The sequence below is a fragment of the Pogoniulus pusillus genome, chromosome Z (genome assembly GCF_015220805.1).
Source record: "Pogoniulus pusillus isolate bPogPus1 chromosome Z, bPogPus1.pri, whole genome shotgun sequence".
Classification (NCBI taxonomy): domain Eukaryota; kingdom Metazoa; phylum Chordata; class Aves; order Piciformes; family Lybiidae; genus Pogoniulus; species Pogoniulus pusillus.
In genome coordinates, this window is record NC_087309.1 from 101,284,256 (window position 1) to 101,310,482 (window position 26,227).

The window sequence follows — 26,227 nt, forward strand, 5'->3', positions numbered from 1 at the left end:
AGTGCTCTTGGCTTTCCTAATTGATCAGAGGCAGTTCCACATGGCGTGAGTTGGAAGATCAGGTTCTGATTGATGCAAGTGTGCCTAGCCTCAAGCTGCATAAAAAGCTGTAGTGTAATAACTGTCTCTGCCCACAGCCTTGTATCCCACCTCTAACATAGAACACTTGGCCCTTTAGAAGCAGGAGGTAGGAAAAGGGGCACCATAGTTTTCTTTGTCTGTTTGGCAATTAACCATTCACTGGCTTTTTTTGTTGTAACATGCACTTCCTCTCTTGTTTTCATTCAAGCTTTGTGCACCATGGAAATTAATGTGGAGAAAGACAAACAGACAGGAGAGACCAAGATTGTCTCTGCTTCACCTATTGGCCCAGATGAGGCCCATCAAAGAGGATTCAAAGTCTATGATGATGGTACCAAGGTAGTCTATGAGGTTCACTCTGGTGGCACAGTGGTAGAAAATGGAGTACATAAATTAAGCTCAAAGGACGTAGATGAACTTATGCAAAAAGCTGGACAATCAAGTGTAAAAGGAGGGTATGAAACAATGACTGTGTCAGACAGAAACACAGTAGCCGATGGAAACCTTAGCCATATGAAGGAGCAAATGCTCTTCAAAGAGGCAAAGCTGGAAATGGTACACAAACCCAGCAAAGGGCATGCTGTGAACCCTCAGCTCCAAGACAAACCCTGCAGTGGCGAAGCCCCGGAGGCCAGCAGAGATCAGCCAGTAACAATGATATTTATGGGCTACCAAAACATTGATGATGAAGAGGAAACGAAGAAAGTGCTGGGCTATGATGAAACCATCAAGGCAGAGCTGGTCCTGATTGATGAAGATGATGAGAAATCATTGAGGGAGAAGACAGTGACAGATGTCTCCACCATGGATGGGAACGCCGCTGAGCTGGTCTCTGGCAGGCCACTGTCAGACACAACAGAGCCCTCCTCTCCTGAGGGGAAGGAAGAGAGCCTTCCCTTGGAAGCTGCCCCAGGTACACAAAAGAAAAAACGCTGTCAATGCTGTATTGTCATGTGAACACCTCCTCCTTCCCTGCTCCAGGCGGCTCCTGCTCCGTCATTTACCTAGACCTCACTGTACTTCTAACTGCAATACTGTGAACTGGAAGTGATTGCCTCCATTGCCTTGCAGTTGGGTTACTTTGCTTTCTAGTTCTTCAGGAAGAGGAACGCATGGTTATTTTCCCATCAGATGTACTATTTGGGGTTTGGGGAGCTGTTGTGGGGGGTGTTGCTTCATTTTTTTTCTTTTTTCTTTTTCTTTTTTCTTTTTTTTTTTTCCTTAGTATTGCAGAGTGAGAGATAAATGGAAATGGAACAAATGTTTTCGTATTTATTTGATTTTTATATATATATTATATATATAATGGAAACACTTTTTACATTTTTCTTTGGATATCTGACAGGCTTGATCAGATTCCTAGGATTTTGTGGGAGTCTGAGTTCCACAGCAGCCAGATATGAGAGCCTTAAAAAGACGTTGCTTCTCTTTTTTATGAAAAAAAAAATCACATTTAAACATTATTTTATAGATCCTATTTTTTATTTCTTGGAGGAAGGTTTGGATAATTTTACTGTTTTAATTTGCTAGGACTCAGTCAAGTCTTTCAAAAGAAGCTTGCATAGTTTTCTTTTGTAGTAACTTTACAGTTTAGTTTGCAGTGTCAGAAAAACCCATCACCACTTCTGCTTATTGGTGATACCAAAAGTGGACCTTAATTATTCTTTCCAGAAAATGTATGAATGATGATTTTGCCTTATATAAATCTTCCAGATTACAGTATTGTATGCATACTTCATCTCCCCAAATTACAGTTGAAATTAACTTGACATGAAAAAGATGCAGCTGTCACACCAACTGAGATGGAGTCACTGATCTAATTACTTGCCTTTCAGTAACTCTGCCGATGTTTATACATGAAGTTTTCCTGCTGAACTCCAGTGGATGAGAGATATTGCTTTATATTTCCTCAGAATATAAATGAACTTCTCTCTCTCTCTCTCTCTCTGTTTCCTGCTGGATTCAGTGACGAAATTCTCAGTTCTGGGAATGGAGGCAGGGCCAGAGTTTTACTTTGTAATTCATAGGGAAGTGTAATTTCTCTTAGAGTGTACCTCCAGTGCACCTAATAATGACAGGTGATGAGTCCGATCCTGCCCTGCTTACCCAGGTAAAACTCCTGTGGAAGCCCACAGGATTTTTGTCAGAACAGCTGTTCTGGGAGATGATCCTACAGCCACAAGGCTAACACTTTCAAAAACTGCTGGTGATTTGGGATGCTTCCTTTTCTGTTGTGGGACACTTCAAAGAGGCCTGATTTCTGGTGATTTTCTTTTCATCTGGTCTTGAAAATCAGGCTTGCTAAAAACAACTCAAGGTGAAAACGTAAAACAGAGAAGACATCCAAAGTCAGTAGATGTTTCACTGTTTCTTGGTCCTTTGATTCTTCTAACTACAATGAAAAGGCAGACAGCTTTTTCTTGGTGACATGCTATGAGCCTGATTCTCATCTCACCCTGGTTTTGCTTCAGTACAGCTTCACTCACTGTAGTGGAGTTAGTCTGGATTTCTTGCTACAGAAGTGAGACTGAAAATCAGGATTTAAATTTTCTAATAGCGTTTGAAATTGCTGAAGATTACTTTGATGTGTGTTTGGAACTATCACTTTTAAAACAGTAACAGCAACTGAAAAAAAAAAGTAAAAAAAAAAAAAAGAAAAAATAAGAGAGAAAAAAGAAAGAAAACAACAAGAAGCCTCTTTTTATTCTGAGATGATTCCCATATTTCTGTTCTTTCTTGGATGGTGCTTTTACTGCATTAATTGTTAGTTCAGAGCATCAAATTAGACAGGGTTCTTACTCTGTACTCTTTTCTTTCTGTGCCAGTAGAAAAGACACATGTTCACAGTGGTGGTAATATGAAGCACACTGAAAGCAAGCAGAGAGAATAAATGCAAAAGGTAGACCCTGTGTTAGATTGCTCAACCATCACTACAGAGGTGGTCAGTGTAACTTCTCACCACTGCCCAGGGAACAGAAAACAAACCAAGCAAGCAGAGAGTAGGAAAAGACAGCCACATCCATGTGACACCTGAAGAAATTTTGCTGGCCTCTGTATCTGCTGGAGTGGCCACATTAAAAAGACTTCCACACACTCCCTCTGCCTCCTCTGGGGGCTACTGAATGGGAGAAGGACCAAACTCACCCATAGAAGCTCTGCAGATCATTTCTTAACTCAGGCTTATGTGGTTAAGTTTTATCAAAGAGAGGAACAGCCACAGAGCCTTGTGTTGCAAAAACATGGTGGCTGTTTGTTGGAAAGTAGCATCATCTGTTTTGGCCTTTTTTTCTTTTTCTTTTTTCTCTTTTTTTTTTTTTTTGTTGTTTTGTTTTGTTGTTGTTTTTTTATTTTTCTCCCAGAAACACCAAGCAGTTACAAATCTCAGTATGCCTGAAAATGAGACCCTGCATTTTCAACCAACCACAGAGTGGCCTGGGGAGGCTGTGTCCAGGCACATTTTAGGACCCCAAAGCACTGCAATGTGAAGGGTGTAGCCCTTTTTGTCTCACTCACCTCTGTCACAGGAGTTGGGTGCACTTTGCAATAGTTCTCTCACTCTGGGGCTTGTTCACCTCACCAGTAACAATACAGGCAAATCTCCCTGCCTTCTCCTTCTGGCCTGGCCAGTCCTCTTGTTGTTCACCACCCTTTCCTCTCTGGGTGTGATGCCACCTTCATGGCCATCTTGGCTTCTCAGTGTCTTCCCAGCTTGATCTTTTTCCCTCTGATGCTTCTTTCCCCTGTGGACATTTTTTTCCTAAGGCATTACGCTTGTGAAATTTGGAGTGTCATCTTTATGCTAACCCACGCTGTCCATGCATTTCTTCAGCCATGTGCTCCCTTATCAGATGACCTTCTGATTCAGCATAGACTCAGCATTTTGGGGATGACTTCCACAGCAGCCAGCTATGGGAGATGCTTGCTGGGGCTGGAACCAGAACATGTCTGAGACCACTGCACCATCTGAGGCACAACATGGTGGGGAAATGGTGGCATCCAAGAGTCCAGAAGTGGCCCTTAAGTGGTTAGAAGTAGAGCACAAGCCTTAAACTTCAGACCTGCCAAATATCTACTGCTCGGTACTTGTAGCTAACATCGAGTGCCTAGGAAGGCCAGTGTTTCAATGCGTTCGTATGAACTCCATGGTTATCAGGGCCCAATAGGTGCAGAAAACCTAAAGGTTTGTCTGCATAGGGTTTGTCCTTTCAGGCCAAAGGCAGTTCCACATCTGAGGTCAGGAAAAACGAAGATAGGAAAAAACTGATTTGAACTCAGAGGGTCTACATGGGCTGAAACGTGCTTAGTGCAATCATCCTCCTCCACAAGGGCAGCAGTTACACCTGAACATCAGCTTGCCCCTTCTGGCCTTTAGACTGCAGCCAAGGTACAGGGAACTTCAGATGAGTCATCCTAGGCTGATGAACATAAACTGTCTTTCCAGTGCTGCTTTGGGCTTTGAAGTGGTCTTTTTTCCCTTCGCCCTCAGATAGGAAGCTGCCTGTGGAAATCCATGCACAATCAGACACAAAGAAGAGGTCCACTCTGTGGCCAAGCAGAGAGAGGTTTCTGTAGGGATCATTGCAAGAGGAGTTTTTTAGTTCTTTTAAGCAAACTCCCTATCTGTTTACCTTCAGCCATCACACATACATTTTCAGTTTCAGCATGAGAGGATACAAAGGAGTAGAGTCAGAAACTGGTTCATTGATAGCATTTTGCCACAACAAACTGCTCGCCTTAACTTTTGTAAGGACAACAACAACAACTAACAAAAAAACACCCTGAAGAAACCAACCAAAGCCCAACAAACAAAAACCTCTTTTCAGCATATCTTTTCCCAGACTGGGAAAATGTAATCTATTAATAAGTTTTTATATTTTGTATTTTCTAAGTTTCTATGAACCCACTTTCCATGTTGTCCCTTGTTTGCCTTCAGGGACTGTTTCTTTTGCAAACCACTGCATTTTTCTTCCACTCTTTTCATCTTTCTTTCTTTCTTTCTCTCTTTCTTTCTCTCTTTCTTTCTTTCTTTCTTTCTTTCTTTCTTTCTTTCTTTCTTTCTTTCTTTCTCTCTTTCTTTCTCTCTTTCTTTCTCTCTTTCTTTCTCTCTTTCTTTCTCTCTTTCTTTCTCTCTTTCTTTCTTTCTCTCTTTCTTTCTTTCTTTCTTTCTTTCTTTCTCTTTTCTCTTTCTTTCTTTCTTTCTTTCTTTCTTTCTTTCTTTCTTTCTTTCTTTCTTTCTTTCTTTCTTTCTTTCTTTCTTTCTTTCTTTCTTTCTTTCTTTCTTTCTTTCTCTCTTTCTTTCTTTCTTTCTTTCTTTCTTTCTTTCTTTCTTTCTTTCTTTCTTTCTTTCTTTCTTTCTTTCTTTCTTTCTTTCTTTCTTTCTTTCTTTCTTTCTTTCTTTCTTTCTTTCTTTCTTTCCTCAGAAGAAAAGTACCAATCGAAAACCACAGCATTATGGTTAGTGGCTAGGCAATCTCTTTCAATTACAATAATACCAATACAGAAAGAAAAGAATTACAGGGTTGTTTTTCCTTTTTTTGATTTCCTGTGGCTGATGTACTGTATGGTATATGTTTACAGAACTCCTCTGGTCTGCCTTTGTGATGTTAACTAAATGAATGACGAAGTAGGTATGATGTGCCATTTGACAGTTTGCCTTAGCACTCTTGGGTTTCCTTCTTTTTGTACCTTTCTGTTCCTTTTTCCTCCCCCCACCCCCCACCCCCCCCAAAAAAAAAAAAAGTGCAGGCTGTATTCCAAAGCTGTATAAACACAACATTATCTTTCAATCCCCAGCAAGAGAGGTGTGCACAAGCCCTTCTCTATGAAGCGTACCTCTACCAGTGCAATAGAAGACCTCAGCCCTGCAAACAAAAACATACATACACCTAATCCTGCTGTGTGTAGACCTCTTTCACTTAGCAGGATTACTCACAGGAGAATTATATGTAGGTGTCTGCAAGATCAAGGCATAGACGATTACCACAGGGTGTAGTTTGGGTGTTGTTTGTGTACCTGTACCAATTTTATGCACTGCTGAGTTTGTCTAGGGTGGTGCAATCCTAGAGGCTAACTCTGAGCATTGCTACTTCTGCTGGAAAGAAAAAAAAACCACAATAAAACACACAAAGCAAAATGGTGCTTAGCATATGGTAGGATCAGGTCCTGAGTAAGCATTGCTACTCTGGCAGTGTTGCCTGTGACTTAAGTATTAAGCGGGACCTTCCTGACAGCTACTGTGTTAGTGCCCTGCCATTGTGCCTAAGTTCACTAGCGATGCTTCACAATTGAAGTGATAAAGACACAACAAACGAATCAGAGCAGAAAGACAGCACGTAGAGCTGCTAGAGAAGTAAAAGGTGTTCTACCTTTTTACTTAGTCCAACATCCAAATGGCATACTTGGAAAGTAAGTGGGGATATAATAGAAAATGTAGTATTTTACATTTCTGTATTTTTTTAAGGAATAGATATTTTTGTAATGAGATACAAACCCTTCATGGGAGTAGAGTTTCTGAATACCATCTTTCCCGCGGCATTGAACCTTTGAGCTTTTTTTTATGACAATGCCCAGCCTCTTGGGACCTTTTGTAGACTTAACCACAATTTTTTTCCCCCCTCCGGGGAGCAGAATCACAACACTTTTTTAAAGAGTAAAGTTAGAAGAGTAGAATCCAGTATACCTGCTATGAGCACAGCTAGTTAACTAGATCTATTTCACAGAAAAATAAAAAGGGGGAAAAAAATAGGTGGACCTGTGCTTTCTATAGCTAGACAGGCTTCTTTATCTAGAAAGCCATCATGGAAGTCAATAGATACCTACTTTAAATATAGAGGTATGGCTAAATAGGAGAACTATATGCTTTTGGTTTTGTTTGCACTTTGTCATACTTTATCCAGCATTAGATTTCAAAATGAAAGGGATGATGCCACTGGAAGGAGTAGAACAAACTAATTTAAACAAAACAGAGGATTTCCCCGCAGACTGACACATTGTATATTTATTTATTTGTTTGTTTTCAAAACTCACTTAGTTTCAACCAGTTGTTCTCTATGTCTATTAGAACGTTTAGGATTTGCTCAGATTATGTTCCATGAACCTTCTGGGCAACAAACTTTAGTCCTGAGCTGATCAGAAGTCACAGGCTTTGACAATATCCAACAAAAACGTGGACTGTAATATTTGTACGTAAAAGTTGTGTGAAATGGCTGCATTTATGAAGTTCAGTGTATAGATGGATTGTCATCTGGTCCAAAGAGAATATAAATCCAGCTTGTAATATAAACTTATAACTTAGCTTGTAAATAGTGACAAGGGTGCATGAAATTCTTTAAAATGTCCCAGTTGTATTTAAAATCAAAGTATTATAAAACTGATCCTTTCTCCTCATGGGTTCAAAGAGTCTTACAAAACCTACAGCATTTTCCTCTGTTGATTCCACTTAGGCTGATTTAAAAAAAAAATAAATTAAAGGATAGGCCAATTTTGAGGGCAAACTTCTGAGACCCTTCCTCCAGTTTGCAAAAACTTCTGTTAGTTTGAGGAGGTTTGCTGTTACTGCATTGCAAAGCTTTCTTGCAGCTGCTTCCCGAGTTCTTCTTAGAGGAGGATTTAGGGGATTGTTTTAAGAATTAATCTACTTTAGGGAAAAAAAAACCAATCATTACAAAAATATTCCCCCTCAATTATTTTTTTAGAATTAGTCAGGTATCTCAAGTCCACCACTTTGGGTATATTTGTACATTTTAAACTTGCACTGGTATGTTAGTGATTCATACCCGAACTTAGTCCTTGCATTCGGTAGGTCTAAAGACTTGGCTATGAGCATAAAATTAAGCAGCCAAGCAGCTCTTTTCAGTTTAATGGAATGACTTAGACAAATTAAATTTAAGCACATGCAGAAATTGGGTCTGGTGCTCAAATAATTTGCTACAAGCAAGGCAACTTTAACTGTGTCTTCTCGTTCCGTTAATCAGCTAGATTTTTTTTTTTTTTAAACCATGTTGCAAAACTGGTGCACTTTTCTGCAGAGAAGGGTATAGAGCAAGGTCTGCCTGCTGCCTGTGTTTGAAAGTAAAAGAAACATCCTCTGGGAAATGCCCAGTGCCTGAAGAGGGTGGGATAAATTTCTTACCTGTGCACAAACTTGACGTAAAATAGGCAGTTTGAGGTTTTCTGCCAGATTTTTCCCTCTGCATGCCTCTGCTCCAGACTCTGCCTGTCCCCTCTCTCTGAACTTGCTCTCATGCTAGGCACCATTGCTCAGCTGCTCTTTATTACCTCCTCTCTCTGCTTCTGTTTTCATGGTCTCCTGTGAGCAAACACAGAGAGAAGAAAAGAGAGACTGGAGTTAAAAACATCACCTCGGGCCTGTTGACATGAGTTCCAAGTAAAAAGAGATTACAGTCACCTGTCCACAATGTTTGAACATCTTCCTTCATTTTCCTAGGTTCCCAGGTCAGATTTGGTTCTAGAGGAGTTTTCTTCCTCATCTGGCAATATTCATTTCTCTTAATAGATACTCAGCTGGCATCCCATGGGTCATACAAACAGGGGCTTTCACTAAAATCTACTGTTTAGGTAAATCTGCTGCCTCTTTTCCCACTCCCATGGGAATGTCCTAACACCCCCAAGCCTATAGGAACTACATATGCTCAAGTGCATAAAATATCAGTATCCAGAAGCCAATTACAGAAGTAAAAGGCAAACCACCCTCTAACTGTCAGGTTGCAATTGGCAGGGTATAAGAGCGCGGAGAAAACATGAACGTCCCCACAGACTGATCTAGGCATTCCTGGTAAAATTAGCTGCCAAGAAGTTACTGGTATCCCTCCAGGATTACATGCTAGTCAGAGGCAGGTAAACTTGGAAAATAAAGAAGGTTTTGTGCAATGTATAACGTCGCAACTGGAGGCAATGCTGAAGGTCCACTAACCTTAAGCACTTCCTTCAAGAGTAACACATAATTAAGCTCTGTACCAGTTATAGGTAGCCTTGAATGTGTGTTAAGACCAGCCCATATCCATGATTAAGATGCTTTATTGATGATGGGCTCAAATTTTGTCCCTGTTATTTTGCATGTATGGATGTAGGTACTGCTTAGGGGCATTTACAGGAGGCAAATCCTTTTGGAAGTTCTTTGCTTTTCCAGTGGCCAGTGAATCTGTGTGCAGCAAAGGTAGCCAAACAAAATCAGGATGAAGGCAAAGAACACATTTCTGAACTTCTCCTGCCCCTCCTGACTATGTTCACTCCATAGACAAAGAATGACTCTTTATAGGGGTTCAAGAAAATGTTGTGTAAAATGCAGCTTTTATGGTGAATGTAGGTTGTGGTTGAGATGTTTTTTAAGCTTTAGTCTCCCACTTTCTTTGTGAGCTAATGTAAATAAAATCCCATTTTGTTGGGGGAAAACTGCTGTGCTAACACTGGATTAGAATTGCTGGGGATAGCTGCTGTACTTTGTAACCTGAAGTGTACTTTTTTGACTGTTATGTTTTTTTCCTTCAAATTAAAAAAAAAAAAAAAAGAGTAAAAAAAAAAAAAACAAAACACACCAAAAAAACCCCAAACCCAAGAACACTGCCAGCAACAGCCATGCTGTAACTGTGGCTTCTCTCTTTTTTTTTCTCTGTACAATACTACTAGCAAATAAATCTGCCTTTTCACTGCGCCTACTTTTGTGTCTTTTTACTATGTTCCTCTCTAACCACCACACTTCACGATGCTCTGTGATCTCAAGGACCTACCACACTGGATCTGCTTTTCTCTCTAAAAAACAACAACAACAACAACAGCAACAACAACAAATTAAAGTGCTAACTCCACAGTTTGATGTCTTTTTGTTTTCTTTTCTTCCTCTGCTGTGCCATGCTGCTCTGAATGTTGTGTCAATTAGATGCTTCAATACATATTAACTCAACCTAGCTGTTACTGTCTCACTTTCTCTTTTCCTTCTCGTATGATACTTTGCCAAGCACATTGCTCTAGGATTGCATGGCATCTTTTCATATTTACAGAAGATAAAGGATGGGTTTGGTCAGCACAGCAGCACATCCCAGGTCAAGTTATCCCATAGAGCGCCTATAACTCACTAGAAGTAATCACTAAATAATTTTAAGGTCTGACAAAATAAATAGTGTGCCTTTTTTCCCCCCCTCAAGGCTTATTACAGATAGTGTCCTACATTTTTTTATAGTGGAAGCAGCTTGATATAATCTGATTTGGAGGGGTGGGGGGAAGAAAAACCCTTGTGTAGTTTTAAACCTTAAGATGTTAGACTTACTTAAGCTTGTTACAGTAACAGGATGGTTAACGGTAGCCAGGCAATTCAGTCATTTAAGAAACTTGCCACAGACTGCTCACTGCTAATTACCTTCCCTCTTCTCCTTTCTGCCCAGTAGCCATACAGATATGCATCTGAGTCTCTCTACATGTGCTAGTTTGAATGTTTTGGTGAGAAGAACTAGATCATAGGCTGTGAAAGAAAAACAATGGTGATGTCTACTCCCCTCAGAAGCTTCATTTATATTCCCAGATCTGGCTGAGCCTAGTCTGGGTATTTCTAAAGTGTGGGGGGGCAGGAACACCCAAACCATCACACTACAGCACGGTACTTACTAATATCACAAGAGGGGAAATGACCATGTGCCCTGCTTTGCTGCTTTAAAATTCAGTTCTCAGGATTTTGCAGTAAGTGGGGCTTCAAGCTGTTTGGGTTTTTTTTTCCTTACTTGTGTATGAGTGACAGAAAGTGAATTTTGTCTGTCCTGAAAGACTATAAATGCCTGAAAGACTGATAATGTTGCTGTCATCAAAGGCCTGGAATTGATTAAGCTGAGAGAAGTGATCATAACTGTTGAAATTTCTTCCTAATTGAGAAGGTGCACTAACATGGCAAAATGAAGGATTATGACTCTTGAGTTAGCAAAAGCATCTATTGGAGACCATGAAATGATGAGGGTATGACTTTGTCTGGCCAATGTAATGCTTGGGCACTTGGACATGTCAGGTACACATTCCATTTATTGGTGCATACCATGGCCTCTGGCATTCTTATTTTCATTCTACCTCATTTAACCATGAAAAGGTTTTCAGTTGAAAACTCCTCCACTACACAAAAATGGGCCTCCCGTGACAGCACCGAAACCCAACCAGACAATTTCGATGTTGTGGTTACTAAAGTTTCAGAAACAAAATAATTTCATACATTTCTCCTTTTTAAATCAAGGGAAAAGGTGAAAATTTGGGTTGTTTTGGTTTGCTCCCCCCCCCCCCCCCCGCTACTATCATAGCATGTAGGTAGAGAGAAAATACTTAGCATCTGGTGAGATAGTGTGGCACTCCCCTTAAATACTTCTAAAGTAGTTCTCTGGAGGTCAGTGGCTTTAACAGAGTAAGGGCATACTCAGCACATGCAGTGCCAGCCCTCTCAGGTTTCTGGTCTTTTTGCTTTATTTTACTAGTTCTGTACCCTTTTAATAATGGAGAGAAGTTAGGTGCTCACTCTGAAAGTTCACCCCGGAGTGTTTCCATAGTTTGTTGTGGGGCAGAAGTGGAATAGTTCTTTCTCAGCCAGCCCTTTATATTCTCACAGGGCCCTTGCAGCCTGCCTTGCATCCCTCAAAACTCACACCAACTCAGCAACACTTCTTGACTCGCCCTACAGTACTTTTGAGGTTACAGAAATAAACCTCTAAGGCTGATAACTGTCATAATGAGGGATAACATAGGGACAAGAAATCAGTAGCAATTTTTGCTGTCCCAAGACATCTATTTGTATTCCCCATCCACTGCAGAAGGTCTGCCCAGATGTCTGTTGCACTATGCACAGCCACATACGAATCCTCTCTAGCTGATCATGAGAGAAGCACAGGCTGGTCCCTACAGGAGTTTATAAAACTACAGAATATGGCACAGCTGTGCAAAATGTGATCTGTGTTTACCCATAATAGAAAAATTACCTGCTTCATTGTCACTAGTGTTTTGTTGTCAGTAACTACCTTCTCATATGAGAAAAGGAAGGAGTTACTTGCTGTGTTGGACTTGGAATATCATAGAATCATAAATCATTAGAATCAACCAAGTTGGAAGAGACCTCCAAGATCATCCAGTACAACCTAGCACCCAGCTCTATCCAGTCAACTAGACCATGGCACTGAGTGCCTCATCCAGTCTTCTCTTGAACACCTCCAAGGATGGTGACTCCACCTCCCTGGGCAGCCCATTCCAATGCCAATCACTCTCTGGGAAGAACTTCCTCCTAACATCCAGCCTAGACTTCCCCCAGCACAACTTGAGACTGTGTCCCCTTGTTCTGTTGCTGGTTGCCTGGGAGAAGAGATCAACCCCCACCTGGCTACAATGTCCCTTCAGGTAGTTGTAGAAAGCAGTGAGGTCCCCCCTGAGCCTCCTCTTCTCCAGGCTAAACAACCCCAGCTCCCTCAGCCTCTCCTCATAGGGTTTGTGCTCCAGGCCCCTCACCAGCTTTGTTGCCCTTCTCTGGACATGTTCCAGCACCTCAACATCTCTCTTGAATTGAGGAGCCCAGAACTGGACACAGTACTCAAGGGGTGGCCTGACCAGTGCTGAGTACAGGGGAAGAATAACTTCCCTGATCTTACCGTCCACACTGCTCCTGATATAGGCCAGGATGCCATTGGTTCTCTTGGCCACCTGGGCACACTGCTGGCTCATCTTCAGCCTACTATCCACCATGTACCCCCAGGTCCCATTCTTCCTGGCTGCTCTCCAGCCAGTCTGTCCCCAGCCTGTAGTGCTGCTTGGAGTTGTTGTGACCAAAGTGCAGGACCCTGCCTATAACTTCCCAGACTATAACCCAGAAAAAGAATAAAGAGAATAATCAGATGGCAGTAAGAGAGAATGGGTTACTCCAAATCAGGGGTGTGAAGGAGTTGTGTTGCTGCACAGATACAGACCTGCAAACCTGCGACTCAGTTGACTTTGGGAAAGAAGGGCATTGGGTCCTATCTTTTATACACAGCAGCTCCTCCCAGTATAAGTAAGCAAGCCCTCTGGACTCACTGAGTGCTACTAAACGTGCTGGTCCAGGTTCTGGAAAACATAAGTTCCAGTTGCTGCTGCTCTGCATGGTTCAGCATGGCCTCACAAAAAGTCCCTCATCTCCAGATCTACAAAGGTATGTAGAGACATTATCCCATTGGTTTAGATGGGAAGTGTAGGTGCTCTGTGGGTCCAAGATTTTTCATGTGTTTTGTGTCTGTAATTTAGGATAATTAGCACTACTTTGCCTCATGGGGCCATGAGGTCTCATGGAATGCATCTGTTAGTGTCTGTTACAAGACTGCAAGAATGTGGTGCATGCTCTGAGTACACAGCATCACAAAATGTCTTCTTGCTGTTAAGTGTTTTTGGAGAGGTTATCCTTGTAACTGTCCTGACAAATCAGGGGGGGGGGAAAAATAGCCTATATAGCAATCAAATCCAGCAATTCACAACTATCAAGCTTTTGCTGAGAATGATGGGTTTGCCATGATGTAGAAGGTTAAAAAAAGCAGAAACATATTTGCTTGCTTGCACATGGGAGAACAAAGGGAGAAGAATAGATGAATGAGTTGGTTTCTCAGATCTGACAAATCAGTTCATCTTCCTTGCTGAGCATTTCCATAGTGTGTAATGCATCAACGGCTATAGATTCCCACTGGCTATACATGAGTCTGCTCCAGCACTGGCAGCAATACGGCAGCTTCTGGGGACAGGAGGGAATTGATTCATCTAATTAGTTCTGCTGAGAAGGAAGCTATCTATTCACTTCAGCCTAACCCCATGCTAAAATGGCTGTACTGCCATGTAGTCCATGTAGTTACTTTCAGACAGCATTGCACTGTGGTTTGTAGGCGTCCGAAGGCTTAAAAGGAAAGAAATGGTTTGGTACCAGCAAAGTCTTCATCATTGTATTTCACTGTACTGCAGTACATATGTAGTTCAAGTTAAAGCAAATTAGATTACTTAATCCTAACACGTTTTTAAACAGGTGGTTAGGAGGCTGAGTTTTTGTTTTGTGGTAACACATTAAGTTATGGACACATCTCTAGCACTGGAGAAATAGGAGTTCACTGACAAACCGGTGAGGAGACAGGACAAATGCTTCCTTTTGCTGACCATCTTAAGCAGTTTTATACTGTTAGTTATGGTTAAGTTACTGGTAGGTATGGTTAGGTTACCAGGGAGATGGGGTGAATTCATCTAGCTGTTGGCTGACATCTGGAAATTCTCCACTGATTCTATTTGAGTCTGGGTTGGTTTTTTGGTTTGTTTTTTTTTGGTGCAGAAACTGGAGGTTGTCATGGGATTAATAAATTGGAAGAGTTAACTAAGATAGCTTCTACTCACACCAGCCTGGGAAGAAAATTAGTACTATAACGTGAGATAAGCAACTCCCAATTTTTGCTGCTACAATTTGTGCTGCAAGTCTAATGCTCTTCGGGGTCCTTTTCAAATCGGCAGCTCATGGAGTTAAAACAGTTTGGGGAGGGACTCTGCTATAATTTAAAACAAAAACAGTAGTTTCTGGGCTTGCTGGCTGAGGATGAAATCTGGAAAATACTTGCTCTAGCTATATTTGCAAGCCCTGCACAGCTGTGGTGCTCTGTGTCTTATTTTCTGTGGTATTTGAGACACTTACAGACACTATTCTTAAGTGCTATTGAACACAATCAGGAAATTACAATAAAGCCCATGGGGAAGCTACTGAAACATCAGACTATTCATTTTCTTCACTTATTTTGTATATCAAGATCTAGAATGTACAGAGCTGGAAATACTGTGATTAATTCTGTAATTTACCGGTTTATCTTCAGAATGTGCCAAACATTTCACAAACACAAACAGATCAAGGACCTACCACAGAGGCTGTAGCCTGCCCATCTCCATGTTCCATTTTCTCTGCTCATTACAGCCCCTGCAAAGAAAACATCGGGGCTGAAAACTGTTGACAAAACTCAGGGAATTTAAAAGGCATAATTGAAAGTGGAAATAAAAGGAAGGCAATTGTTTTCTCCCATCTAGCATCAAGAAGCTTCTTCCTTTAATCCATAGACTGAGAGGGATTAAAGCCAGTCTAATGTCAAAGGACAACTTTCACAGAATCACCAAGGCCAGAAAAGACTTCCCAGATCATCAGGTCCAGCCTGTAACCTAACACCACAACATGAGCTAACATCCAATCTTTTAAGACAGACCTCCAGCGACGGTGAGTCCACCACCTCCCTGGGCAGTCCATTCCAGTGCCTAAACAGTGCTTAACCGCTGCAAGAATTGCAAGCAGGACCACCGAGCCCCTAGGAGAACAATCTACATGTGTTTTCAGGATCAGGACATTACTCCCACAGCCAGCCTTTTGAACTCAGATTGCCTGTGTGGAAAGTCAGTCAGAGCTGACATTTGCCACAATGCGCTAAAAATAAAGAGAAGTCTTAAGATTTGTTTTAAAAACTCTCACTGGTGCAGTAACGTTTTTGAAGAGGGGTCCCCAAGCATCAGCACGATTGCAGACTATAAATAAATAGTTACAGTTAGAGAAAGAGAAAATCAGGGAGGGGAGCACAGGCTCTTTAGCAAATACCAAAGGAAACACACTCAGTTTTTACTCTGAAGAAGTGTGCTACTTGTCACAAGCAGCACTAGAGAAGCAGTTTTGTCTTTTGAAGGGAAAATGTGGCCCGTAAGCAAGATCTTTTCTTCAGGAAGGGCTCTTCTTCTGTAGGCATAGCATCAAAAAGCAAATCACCTTTACAGCAGAAGAGCTGAACAGACATCAAGATTTCAGTATTTACATTATTCAAAACCCACCTGGACACATTCCTGTGTGGTCTGGTCTAGGTGATCCTGCTCTGGCAGAGGGGTTGAACTGGATGATCTTTTAAGGTCCCTTCCAGACCCTGACATTTTGTGATTCTATTATTCTGTGATTGTCAACTGGACAGAAATGTATTTTTAGAAAAGAGTTTGGCCAGAACATTTAATGGAGAAGCTAATTTTTTTTTTTTTTTAATAATAAGCAGTTAGGTTAGTGAATTATGGTGACACAGGTTGCCAAAAGCCACGCTGTTCAAGCAGAGCGGGGGGGGGGGGGGGGGGGGGGTGGGGGGTGGGAGGGTGGTGGTGGAAATGCCCAGTGGTATTTCCAGAGATCAGATGTGTAAAAGTTGGAATCAAACACAACCTAGTCTACTAGGCATGGCATTTGCCCTAAAAGAAAAGAACCAGTCATGTGCTTGAATTTAATATGAGTGGCCAAATTTACTTCCATGGATCTACTTGTATCATTCCATTTTGTTAAACACCTCTTCACAAAGCCTCAAATAACTGGGAATGGCAGAAATGTTCTCCAAATGAGCCATCCTGTAAAGCAGACATCATTTTTTGAGAACATGAAATAGCATAGAATCATAGAATAGAATAGAATCATAGAATCAACCAGGTTGGAAGAGATCTCCAAGATCATCCAGTCCAAACTAGCACCCAGCCCTAGCCAGTCAACTAGACCAAGGCACCAAGTGCCTCATCCAGGCTTTTCTTGAACACCTGCAGGGATGGTATCACAGTATCACAGTATCATCAGGGTTGGAAGAGACCTCACAGATCATCAAGTCCAACCCTTTACCACAGAGCTCAAGGCTAGACCATGGCACCAAGTGCCACATCCAACCTTGCCTTGAAGTGCCCCAGGGACGGCGACTCCACCACCTCCCCGGGCAGCCCATTCCAATGGCAAATCTCTCTCTCTGTGAAGAACTTCTTTCTAACATCCTAACTATACTTCCCCCAGCACAACTCGAGACTGTGTCCCTTTGTTCTAAGCAAAGTAATGATGAGATGCATTTAAGTGTTTGGAATTAACTGATCTGTCTTGATCTGCAGTGGTGAAATGCTTGCTTTCCATGTAACTAACACCTTTTATTCCCAGACCTCTATTTTGTAGAGATAGCTTCCCTGGGCCTCCACTGCTAGTGGGCTTAGGAGCCAATCATGTATAGTCCCTGCACAGCAGAGGAAGCTGAGATGGTGCTTAGTAAGGAAAGGAAAGAGGCAAAAATTGTTATTCCGTGCTCTTCCATCTGAAGGGAATTCTACCGTGCTGAACCCAAACCGAAACTTTCTGAACTGACCAGCTGTTTAAAAAGAAAACAAAAAGAATGATTGGAATTTTCAATGGCAGCCAGAGGCATTTGCAAACAAACAAACAAACAAACAAACACCAAACCAAAACAAACAAAAAAAGAAACCAAAAGCAATCAAAGAAAAAAAAAAAACTAAAGAAAACTAAAAGTCAAACCAACAACGAACCAAAACCAAAATAAAACAGAACATCTCACTAATATCTCTTTTGCAGTACATTAAGATATTGCTTCAACATTTCTAGAACATTCTCTGTAACTTCTTCTGTCAAAAATTATTATTACTGAAATTCAATGTGGTTTCATTCTCTCAGAGTTCGTTTCTATTCCAGAAACATTGCTGTGCAGATTCAAGGGGAAAAATTACATGGCTCCAGCCAGCACAGCACTTCTGTCTGAAGCCTGGGGGAATGACACTATGATTTCAAGTCAAGTGTGTGTAATAATGAAGAGTTAGCCATGGGCAATAGACCCACAGCTGTACATTGTCAATACTGGATGAAGCTACTGTTTCTGCTGATTGTGGCCAGCTCTTTGGTTTTCCCTTCTCTCCTGCCTGCTACCTCTTTCCTCTCAACCATACACATGTTCTCACAATACTCCTTGGAGTACTGCTGCACTGCAGTCTCTGAATGGATGCTTCTGAAGAAGAGAGCACTCTGATCCAGCTTGATGCTACCATCAGAAAGGAAGACTATGGTTTGACATCTATTGCCATGCATATGGAGACTAGCATGCTCTTTAACAGATGCTAAAGCTTCCCAATGAATAAACAACTGATGGGTTGTGATCACTATTACTGGACTCATCCTCTCCTGCACACAAATCACTCTTCTGGTGCCACCTATGAATCATGAAAAGCCTGGTCAATACTAGGAAAAAAGGATTTCAAGTCAGATGTAATGTCTGATCCCAAAGCAGACATTACCTTTGTCGCTGCCATTGCATACAGTAAGAAGTAAATCAAGTAGAAGAGGATGAGGCAAGAATATAAGACACTTGTGTGAAAACTATTGTAGTTTTCTAAAGTATTGCAGATCCTTTAGCCCTTCAGAGACCTCTCTAGAGGTGAAAAGCTATCAAAGAGAAGCATTCTCCAGAGACAACACATCCTTAAAGCCAGAAAGTCCTCCAGTATGGTCACTGCTAAGAGGCACTTATCTCTTCATCCTTTACTCAATTTGCCTAAGCTCTCTCCCTCAACATTGCTGCCTATTTTTTTTCAGGTTGGGACACTGTGCTTCTCATGGCAGCAATGTAAACATTATTTACTGTTGACAGAGACTATTTCCAGTAAGGAGTAAAGCAGTTCTAGTGGCTTCTGCATGTTTCAGTATGAATAACACTGAATATGATGGGGTTACCGAGTGAAGAGCTAGCTCTGTTCAATTAATTTTGACCTTAAAGAGAAATCATCTCTTGAATATAATCTTGTGTGTGTGTGTGTGTGAGTCTCTGACCCTGTAAACACACAATGCTGTGTAAGTGTCAACACCACTGCAAGACAACTCAAGGTCTGTCTGTTGATTACATATATGAAGAGCACATATCAGAAAATTGCCCCTGGCACTCTCAGGAAACAGGATTCCCTAACTCTTGAAGCAGTGTGGCACCAGTACCCCCTAGCAGGAAGTAAGATGGTGACCTTTTTCTGGGTGCTTTGGGTTTGATATTGGTTTGGTTTGGTTTTGGTTCAACATGCTTAAATTCCCACTAGCTTTTGCACTTAGGGGTCAATAAAGACAGACAAGTGCCTAGCTAAGCAAGGCATGGCAGGCATCCCTCACCTCTTCTGAGCTGAAAGCAAGTCAGTCAAGTAGAAATCAGACCTATGAGTACAAGGGAGTTCTTTAAGAGGAGAAAAGTGGCAATATTTGTAGATTTTTTTTTCTTCAGTCTGCATCAGAAGACATTCAGGTAATGCAATAAATTGCAGGAGGACCAAAAAACACCAATTATGAATGTGGGGTCCGGGCTCCAGTTTGCTTAGCAGGTCCATCAGCAAGACCTCTTGTGATTTACAAATCAGGGTCTTTCATTTCTGAGAGCAATCAACACATAGCCTAGTTTGTCATAAATGAAAAGCCAACAGGAAAAACTGAACTTTGAAAGCACACTGGACAGCTTGCTTTTGATCACAGTATCACAGTATCACAGTATCATCAGGGTTGGAAGAGACCTCACAGATCATCAAGTCCAACCCTTTACCACAGAGCTCAAGGCTAGACCATGGCACCAAGTGCCACATCCAACCTTGCCTTGAACAGCTCCAGGGACGGCGACTCCACCACCTCCCCGGGCAGCCCATTCCAGTGTCCAATGACTCTCTCAGTGAAGAACTTTCTCCTCACCTCCAGCCTAAATCTCCCCTGGCACAGCCTGAGGCTGTGTCCTCTTGTTCTGGTGCTGGCCACCTGAGAGAAGAGAGCAACCTCCTCCTGGCTACAACCTCCCCTCAGGTAGTTGTAGACAGCAATAAGGTCACCTCTGAGCCTCCTCTTCTCCAGACTAAACAATCCCAGCTCCCTCAGCCTTTCCTCGTAGGGCTGTGCTCAAGGCCTCTCTCCAGCCTCGTCGCCCTTCTCTGGACACGCTCAAGCATCTCAATGTCCCTTCTAAACTGGGGGGCCCAGAACTGAACACAGTACTCAAGGTGTGGTCTAACCAGTGCAGTGATGGTTTTTTGGTTTCTACTGTAGCCTGTTGCAAGCCTTCTCTAGGTTGGAACTACCACAGCATGAACACAGACATGCTGTCCCTCTAATTCAGAGCAAAGAGGAGCATAGGCCATGAAGATCTGGAGACAAGTCAACCCCACATTTCAGGGATAGGCAAAGCACAGCCTCTGCAAAGTGGTAAGAGAGAGACATATGTTTTAGAGCTGGATCCAAGTCAAGGCTTACCCAGAAAATGGGTAGAGTCAGCAGCTGTGCTTTGATGTGGATCCATCACTGTCATTTTTGCAGGGCAGTGCCATGCAGAGCATTATGTCCACATCATATCTGCTATTGACCAGACTTGTAGAGAGAGGTGAACTGCTTCAAATCATTCACTTCAGACGCAAAACATCCAGACCTGATCTAGAAGAATTCCCAGACCTAAAGGTAAAAGGTCAGCGTCCGCCAAAATAAAAATTATGACATTCAGGTCTCCAGATGTGAACTTCCCTTCCATTTGCTATTTAGGTTTAAAAATAAACTCTCTGTGGAAAATCATTGTTGTGGCAGGATCAGCCCTTGTTGGTTTTGCCTTGAAGGCTTTAATCAGTCTCAAAGATTGCATTGGCTTTAGCCAGGACTCAGAACTGGGCTGAGCTTGACCACAGGACTTCATAGTAATGAGCAGTTTTATAATTGCAGAAATTACGACTTGTGTGTGTGTCTGTGTTCATGTACACATGGGCAACTTCCCCCTCTTTTAAGACAACAAATACAGGCTTGAGTTTATGGGGGAAGGGGGGAAAAAGGTATTAATTCTAAGTAGAGTATCCTTTTCTCAGTATTTGTGTTTTTCAAATTTATCTGATGTCAAGTTCACTGAGACAGGAGCCACATTCTCCTTTGGCAGTATTGGAATGGGCTGCCCAGGGAGGTGGTGGAGGCACCGTCCCTGGGGGTCTTCAAGAAAAGACTGGATGAGGCACTCAGTGCCATGGTTTAGTTGACTGGCTAGGGCTGGGTGATAGGTTGGACTCGATGATCTTGGAGGTCTCTTCCAACCTGGTTGATTCTATGATTCTATGATTCTATACAGTGAGTATTGCAGAATGGGTCAAGAATGGGGCAAAAGTGGAAAACTTCTGTCTTCTCATGGCAAAAATCTGCCCTCAAACTCTATGTCTTATCAAATCTGGTTAATTTTCCGCTCTGCAGTCCTACCCTCTCTGGAAGCAGCAGCTGGACTCCCAGCTCCACTGCAATCAATGGGAGTCTTGTTTCTGCTTTCTTAGGACCAGGATACACAAAGAATCAGTGTATATAAATCTTTGGAGCCCTGGATCCTAAAGAATTTACATGGAAGGAGGTACTACTTTACATAAGCCATAAATATAAATCAGCACATTAGTATTACAAATACCTATTTATGCAGGGACATTAAATTTAAAAGAAAAGTCTATTCTGCTGCTATAAAGTCCTGAATATACAGTAAAGGTTCCCAATGTAAAAAAAGCATTTATAAGTTTATGAATCCAGTCAATGCAGTGTATCCCTCTGCCCTAGTAAAGAGAGTTCAGTCTGGACATCATATGCTTATGAAAAATATATTAAAAAAAAGAACCTTCCAGCACTGCCACGAGGGATAGTTTGATGAAAGTGTGCAGGAAACCTTACTTGGCATTTGGTTATTTATATAGACTGTAGCCGGTGTGGCTCTTTTGCAGTGATATCTGAAAGAGTTGGGGCTGTTCAGTCAGGAGCAGAGGTTCAGTCAGGAGCAGAGGTTCAGTCAGGAGCAGAGGAAGCTCCAAGGTGACCTTATTGTGGCCTCTCAGTGCCTGCAGGGGGCCTACAAAAAAGCTGAGGAAGGACTTTTCAGGATATCAGGGAGTGACAGGACTAGGGGGAATGGAGCGAAGCTGGAGGTGGGTAAATTCAGGCTGGAAGTGAGGAGGAAGTTGTTTGCCATGAGGGCGGTGAGAGCCTGCAATGGGTTGCCCAGGGAGGTGGTTGAGGCCCCGTTCCTGGAGGTGTTTAAGGCCAGGCTGGATGGGTCTCTGTCCAGCCTGATCTAGGGTAGGGTGTCCCTTCCCATGGCAGGGGGGTTGGAACTAGATGATCCTTGCGGTCCCTTCCAACCCTGGGTGATTCGATGATTCTATGATCTGTGCATGCCCAACTTTGAAATGAACAGGCTCAAATTCCAGACCCTCTGAAAAGGCACATTGCCCAAAGAAAAATAAGGATCACATCTGGCTTCCTTATTATTACCAACAAAACTATGTGGTTTAGTACAAGTGTTTCTTTTTTTTTTTTTTTAAGAGTTCCTCTTTTTGTTTGTGTTTGAATCAAAATTGTCTTTTGTACAGCACTGTGAGGTAGTGCCTCAGTAAGGTAGAAGGCAACATGGGCTGCAAAGTATATAGATCTAAAGTTAAACAAGATTAACCTCTAACAAAAGGAATGTGGAATCAGGGAGTGATCCAGTAGACATAGCAGGGCTGCTGGTAGAAAGGAACTCAAGAGACTTGTTACCAGAAACTGTTTAATCAAAAACTATTAGTACCATGAAAGTGACCACAATCTAGACATCATATGTGGTTCCAAGAGGCTGTAACTTCTGTTTTCAGATAAAGTAAAAAATTCAGGGTGGTTAGAAGGGTTTGTGAGCCTTAGCTTGGCAGCTGACAGCGTAAAGTTAGACTTCCCTCAATAATCGTGACTAGTTTAATAACTATTTAATGCAGCTAATAGCAAAGTGATAGCAACTTGCATTACAGCACATCTGCCTTCTGCAACTGACTTGGTACATTTGGTTTTACTAAATTACCACCTAAGTATTTGTGGAGTACCTCTAATTATTTCCACACAGTAAGTGAAGAATTCAATGGAAGTGGCACAACTAAGGCTGTACAGAAGCTGTAAGCTGTGTTTTAATATTTAATGTGCATTTTTAAACAGGGCAATATTATTATTTAAGTTTAAGGTAGATGACTTCTTACCAAAAGTCTTAATGCTTTATGACCAGTGTGCAGAAACAGGAATCAGAGTACTTTAAAATGGAAGTCAAATCACTCCTGAATGTTTACACTGAAATAATTCAAGTTCTAAAGTTTTTCTTAGAATCAGAAGGGAGATGAACTGGATAAAATCCCTGTGGTCCTACAGTATAGTTTTCTGGCAAAAAAAAAAAACTCCTAAGAAAGCAATAAAACAGCTTCATTTCACCTCCATGGAAGACCCAAACAGTGGCAGGACAATATACAGAGATATCAGATAGCTGTCTCCAAGGACAAGCATACTTGGGCATCATGTTTGGATTGTGCTGGGATTAATGCTTGAAATTCTACTCTCTCTGACTGAGGCTGGTTTGTGTGTATTTGTGACCAAAAACTAACAGCCATACCACATAAAACTCATGCCTGTGACGTTGCCAGTTTTAAGTTCCTCAACTCAGTGCTTGTGCACTGCAATGCTCATATTTGTTTTTTGCCCAGCCCCAGACACTGTAACATCTGAGTGCTTCACAGTCTTCTATGTAGTGAAACTTCACAGAGTTCCATTACCTCAGAGAAGTGCCATCATTCTCGTATGAAAAATGAGGAACTGAGGTGGAAGGAAATGAAGTGGCTGCCTACAATGTGGGAGCCCAACCAGTTCCTCAGAAGCAAGTATTTTTGGATGCTGATATGACACTTTGCTGTTACTGTGCATGCACTTTTTTGTCTGTGTGGAAGATAATCATGAACCAAAAAGCTACCAGGCGAGTAACTGCTTCTTAGCTGCAGGGAACTCTGTTAAAGACCTGTAGACTCACAGGGTGCTTTTGTGTCAAGAGGGGGACTAATTATGGTCCCAAAACTTCCTGTGTGTGCAATAGCATCCTGTCTGCTAAAATGCTGCCTAGCAATGACCTAGCAACCATAATAAGGAGAGCATCTGCTGTCTGATAAGTGTGTGGTGTTGGTTCTGGGAGCTGGTAGGTACAGAGGCTTTTTATTTCATAGATCAGGCTGTTTTGCAGCATCTGCTTACTTAACACACAGCCAAGGAAAGATTACCTGGATGGTAATCTTCCCTTCCAGGATTGGAAGGAAATGTCATGGCATTACATAGTAGAAGTGTGACTGTTCCCATCAAAGAGCCATCTTTTATTGCTTTCTTGTACAAGCTGCATTCTGACAATGTTTTTGGAAGCCAAGGAAAGCAGAAGAACACAAATGCTGTGTCTTATTTTCTCTCTCTTTTTTTACTTACATTTTTTCAGTTTTGTGCAATGTTCTGTTGACTTGGTCTGAGCTAATGCAGTTTTCCAGGGAGGATTACCCACATCACCAATTCCACCAACAGCACCGTGACAGAGGCAGGCAGGGCAATCAAATATGTCTTAAACCACAGTAACTGGAGATGTCATTACACCGTAGCAAATGCAAAGTGATGTGCCATAAGAAGATCTACCTGCTTATTTTATAGCCCAGATAAATGACGAATTACAAACCAGGAGCCATTTGACAAACTTCAATCCATTAAAAAGGAAGAGGTGAGGTGGTAGACTTCCAGTTGAAGGTGAATGAAGACTATTTGGTACTCCCTTAATCTCACTGAATTGTTTCTCAGATCACCCATGGCTGAAGGCACCAAGACAGAAGGGAAAAGCAGAAATGGTGAAGAGCTAGATTCCAACACTCATTCTCTGAAAGTTTATCTGGAAAATGCATATAAATGTTTGCTTAGAGAATGTATATACTTCCTAAAATAATTCTAAGAAGAACTGGGCAGGCAGCAGTGACTTTTGTAGAAGCTGAAAAAATAGAGACCTAGCTCAGATTCATTGCACAAGGATTCATATCCGATTCCACTGAACAAGCCTCTGCTTGTGTCTCCATCTGTGTATTTTCATTACGTATTTACAAAGCCTTAGGCCAGCCACTGTCTCTCCACTCTATTTGCGTTATGCAGGAAACATCTCTGATTGTGAAGCCTATTAGTTTTTAAAACCTAGGCTTTAGGGTAGCACTGAAAATTTCATATGAGCATCACTGCTTTCCAAGATAAAAAACATTATCTGTCTGATTTCAACTATTCATTCCTTTTTGCTAAACACATGGAAGCTAATTTAGCCCTGATACACATGTGAACCTCTCACTGATTTCAGTGGCCATTCAGCTTAGCTATGTCAAAGCTGAATTAGGCCTTGAGTCTCAAACTGTCTTGTCTGCTCTTGCCATCTGTCTTTCTTTGATAACCTAATTCCTTATTAAATAGGGTGTCTACAATGAATGTGAACCTATTCTGCTGATCTCTTCTCTGCAACAAACATTGCTAGAGGCTAAAATTCCTGAAAGTTATGAGTACTTTGACTGCCTCTGCTTCTGGATGTTATGTGAGGCGCTTTTAGGGTGGCCTAAATTTTGGACTGTGAATGGTTTAAATTCTGAGCATTCAGTCCCTTTGCAGTCATATCTTAAACATTCAGAACCGCAAGGTTGTTTAACAAGTCATAGCTTCTCAGGGGTTTAATGTCTATCCTCTTCAAACGTTTCTGAGTTGGCACTGCTAACCATAGTAGTTCACATACCAGGTACATCCTGATGGTGACAGAACAGAAATGAGAAAGAGAGAAAGAGAGAGAGAAAGAAAGAGAGAGAGAAAGAAAGAGAGAGAGAAAGAGAGAAAGAGAGAAAGAAAGAGAGAGAGAGAGAAAGAGAGAAAGAGAGAGAGAAAGAGAGGAGAGAAGGAGAGAAGGAGAGAAAGAGAGAAAGAAAGAGAGAAAGAGAGAAAGAGAGAAAGAGAGAAAGAGAGAGAGAGAGAGAGAGAGAGAGAGAGAAAGAGAGAAAGAGAGAAAGAGAGAAAGAGAAAGAGAGAAAGAGAGAAAGAGAGAAAGAGAGAAAGAGAGGAAGGAAGGAAGGAAGGAAGGAAGGAAGGAAGGAAGGAAGGAAGGAAGGAAGGAAGGAAGGAAGGAAGGAAGGAAGGAAGGAAGGAAGGAAGGAAGGAAGGAAGGAAGGAAGGAAGGAAGGAAGGAAGGAGACAAATAAATGTGTCCATTTTAACAAACCAATCAACAACCGATCTAGAAATGTGTTAAAAGGACACATATGTCCAATGACAATCTAGTGATTGTGGAGAGTGGAAGAAATATGGGGGAAGGTCTGAAGATACTGACTGGGTGCAGACGTTCTCAACACTACTGCAAAAGTAAAACCACCACCAGTTTTGCTGGATAGAAGATGGTATTAATTAACACTATCTTAGGCTTTCTAATAAGTTCTAACTTACAGAAACTTCACAAGAAGCTTGGCTTGCTATATTTCAACAGGAAATGTTTAAGTGAGC

General features: G+C 41.7%; 1 protein-coding gene across 1 annotated transcript in view; it reads left to right on the top strand.

Annotated features, from left to right (window-relative positions):
* Positions 1 to 26,227, top strand: part of PALM2AKAP2 (PALM2 and AKAP2 fusion) — a 340,888-nt gene that overhangs the window by 165,666 nt on the left and 148,995 nt on the right. The window contains exon 7 of the mRNA XM_064176851.1: positions 290 to 994. Within this exon, the coding sequence (XP_064032921.1) occupies positions 290 to 994 (705 nt within the window). The remainder of the gene's footprint in view (positions 1 to 289; positions 995 to 26,227) is intronic.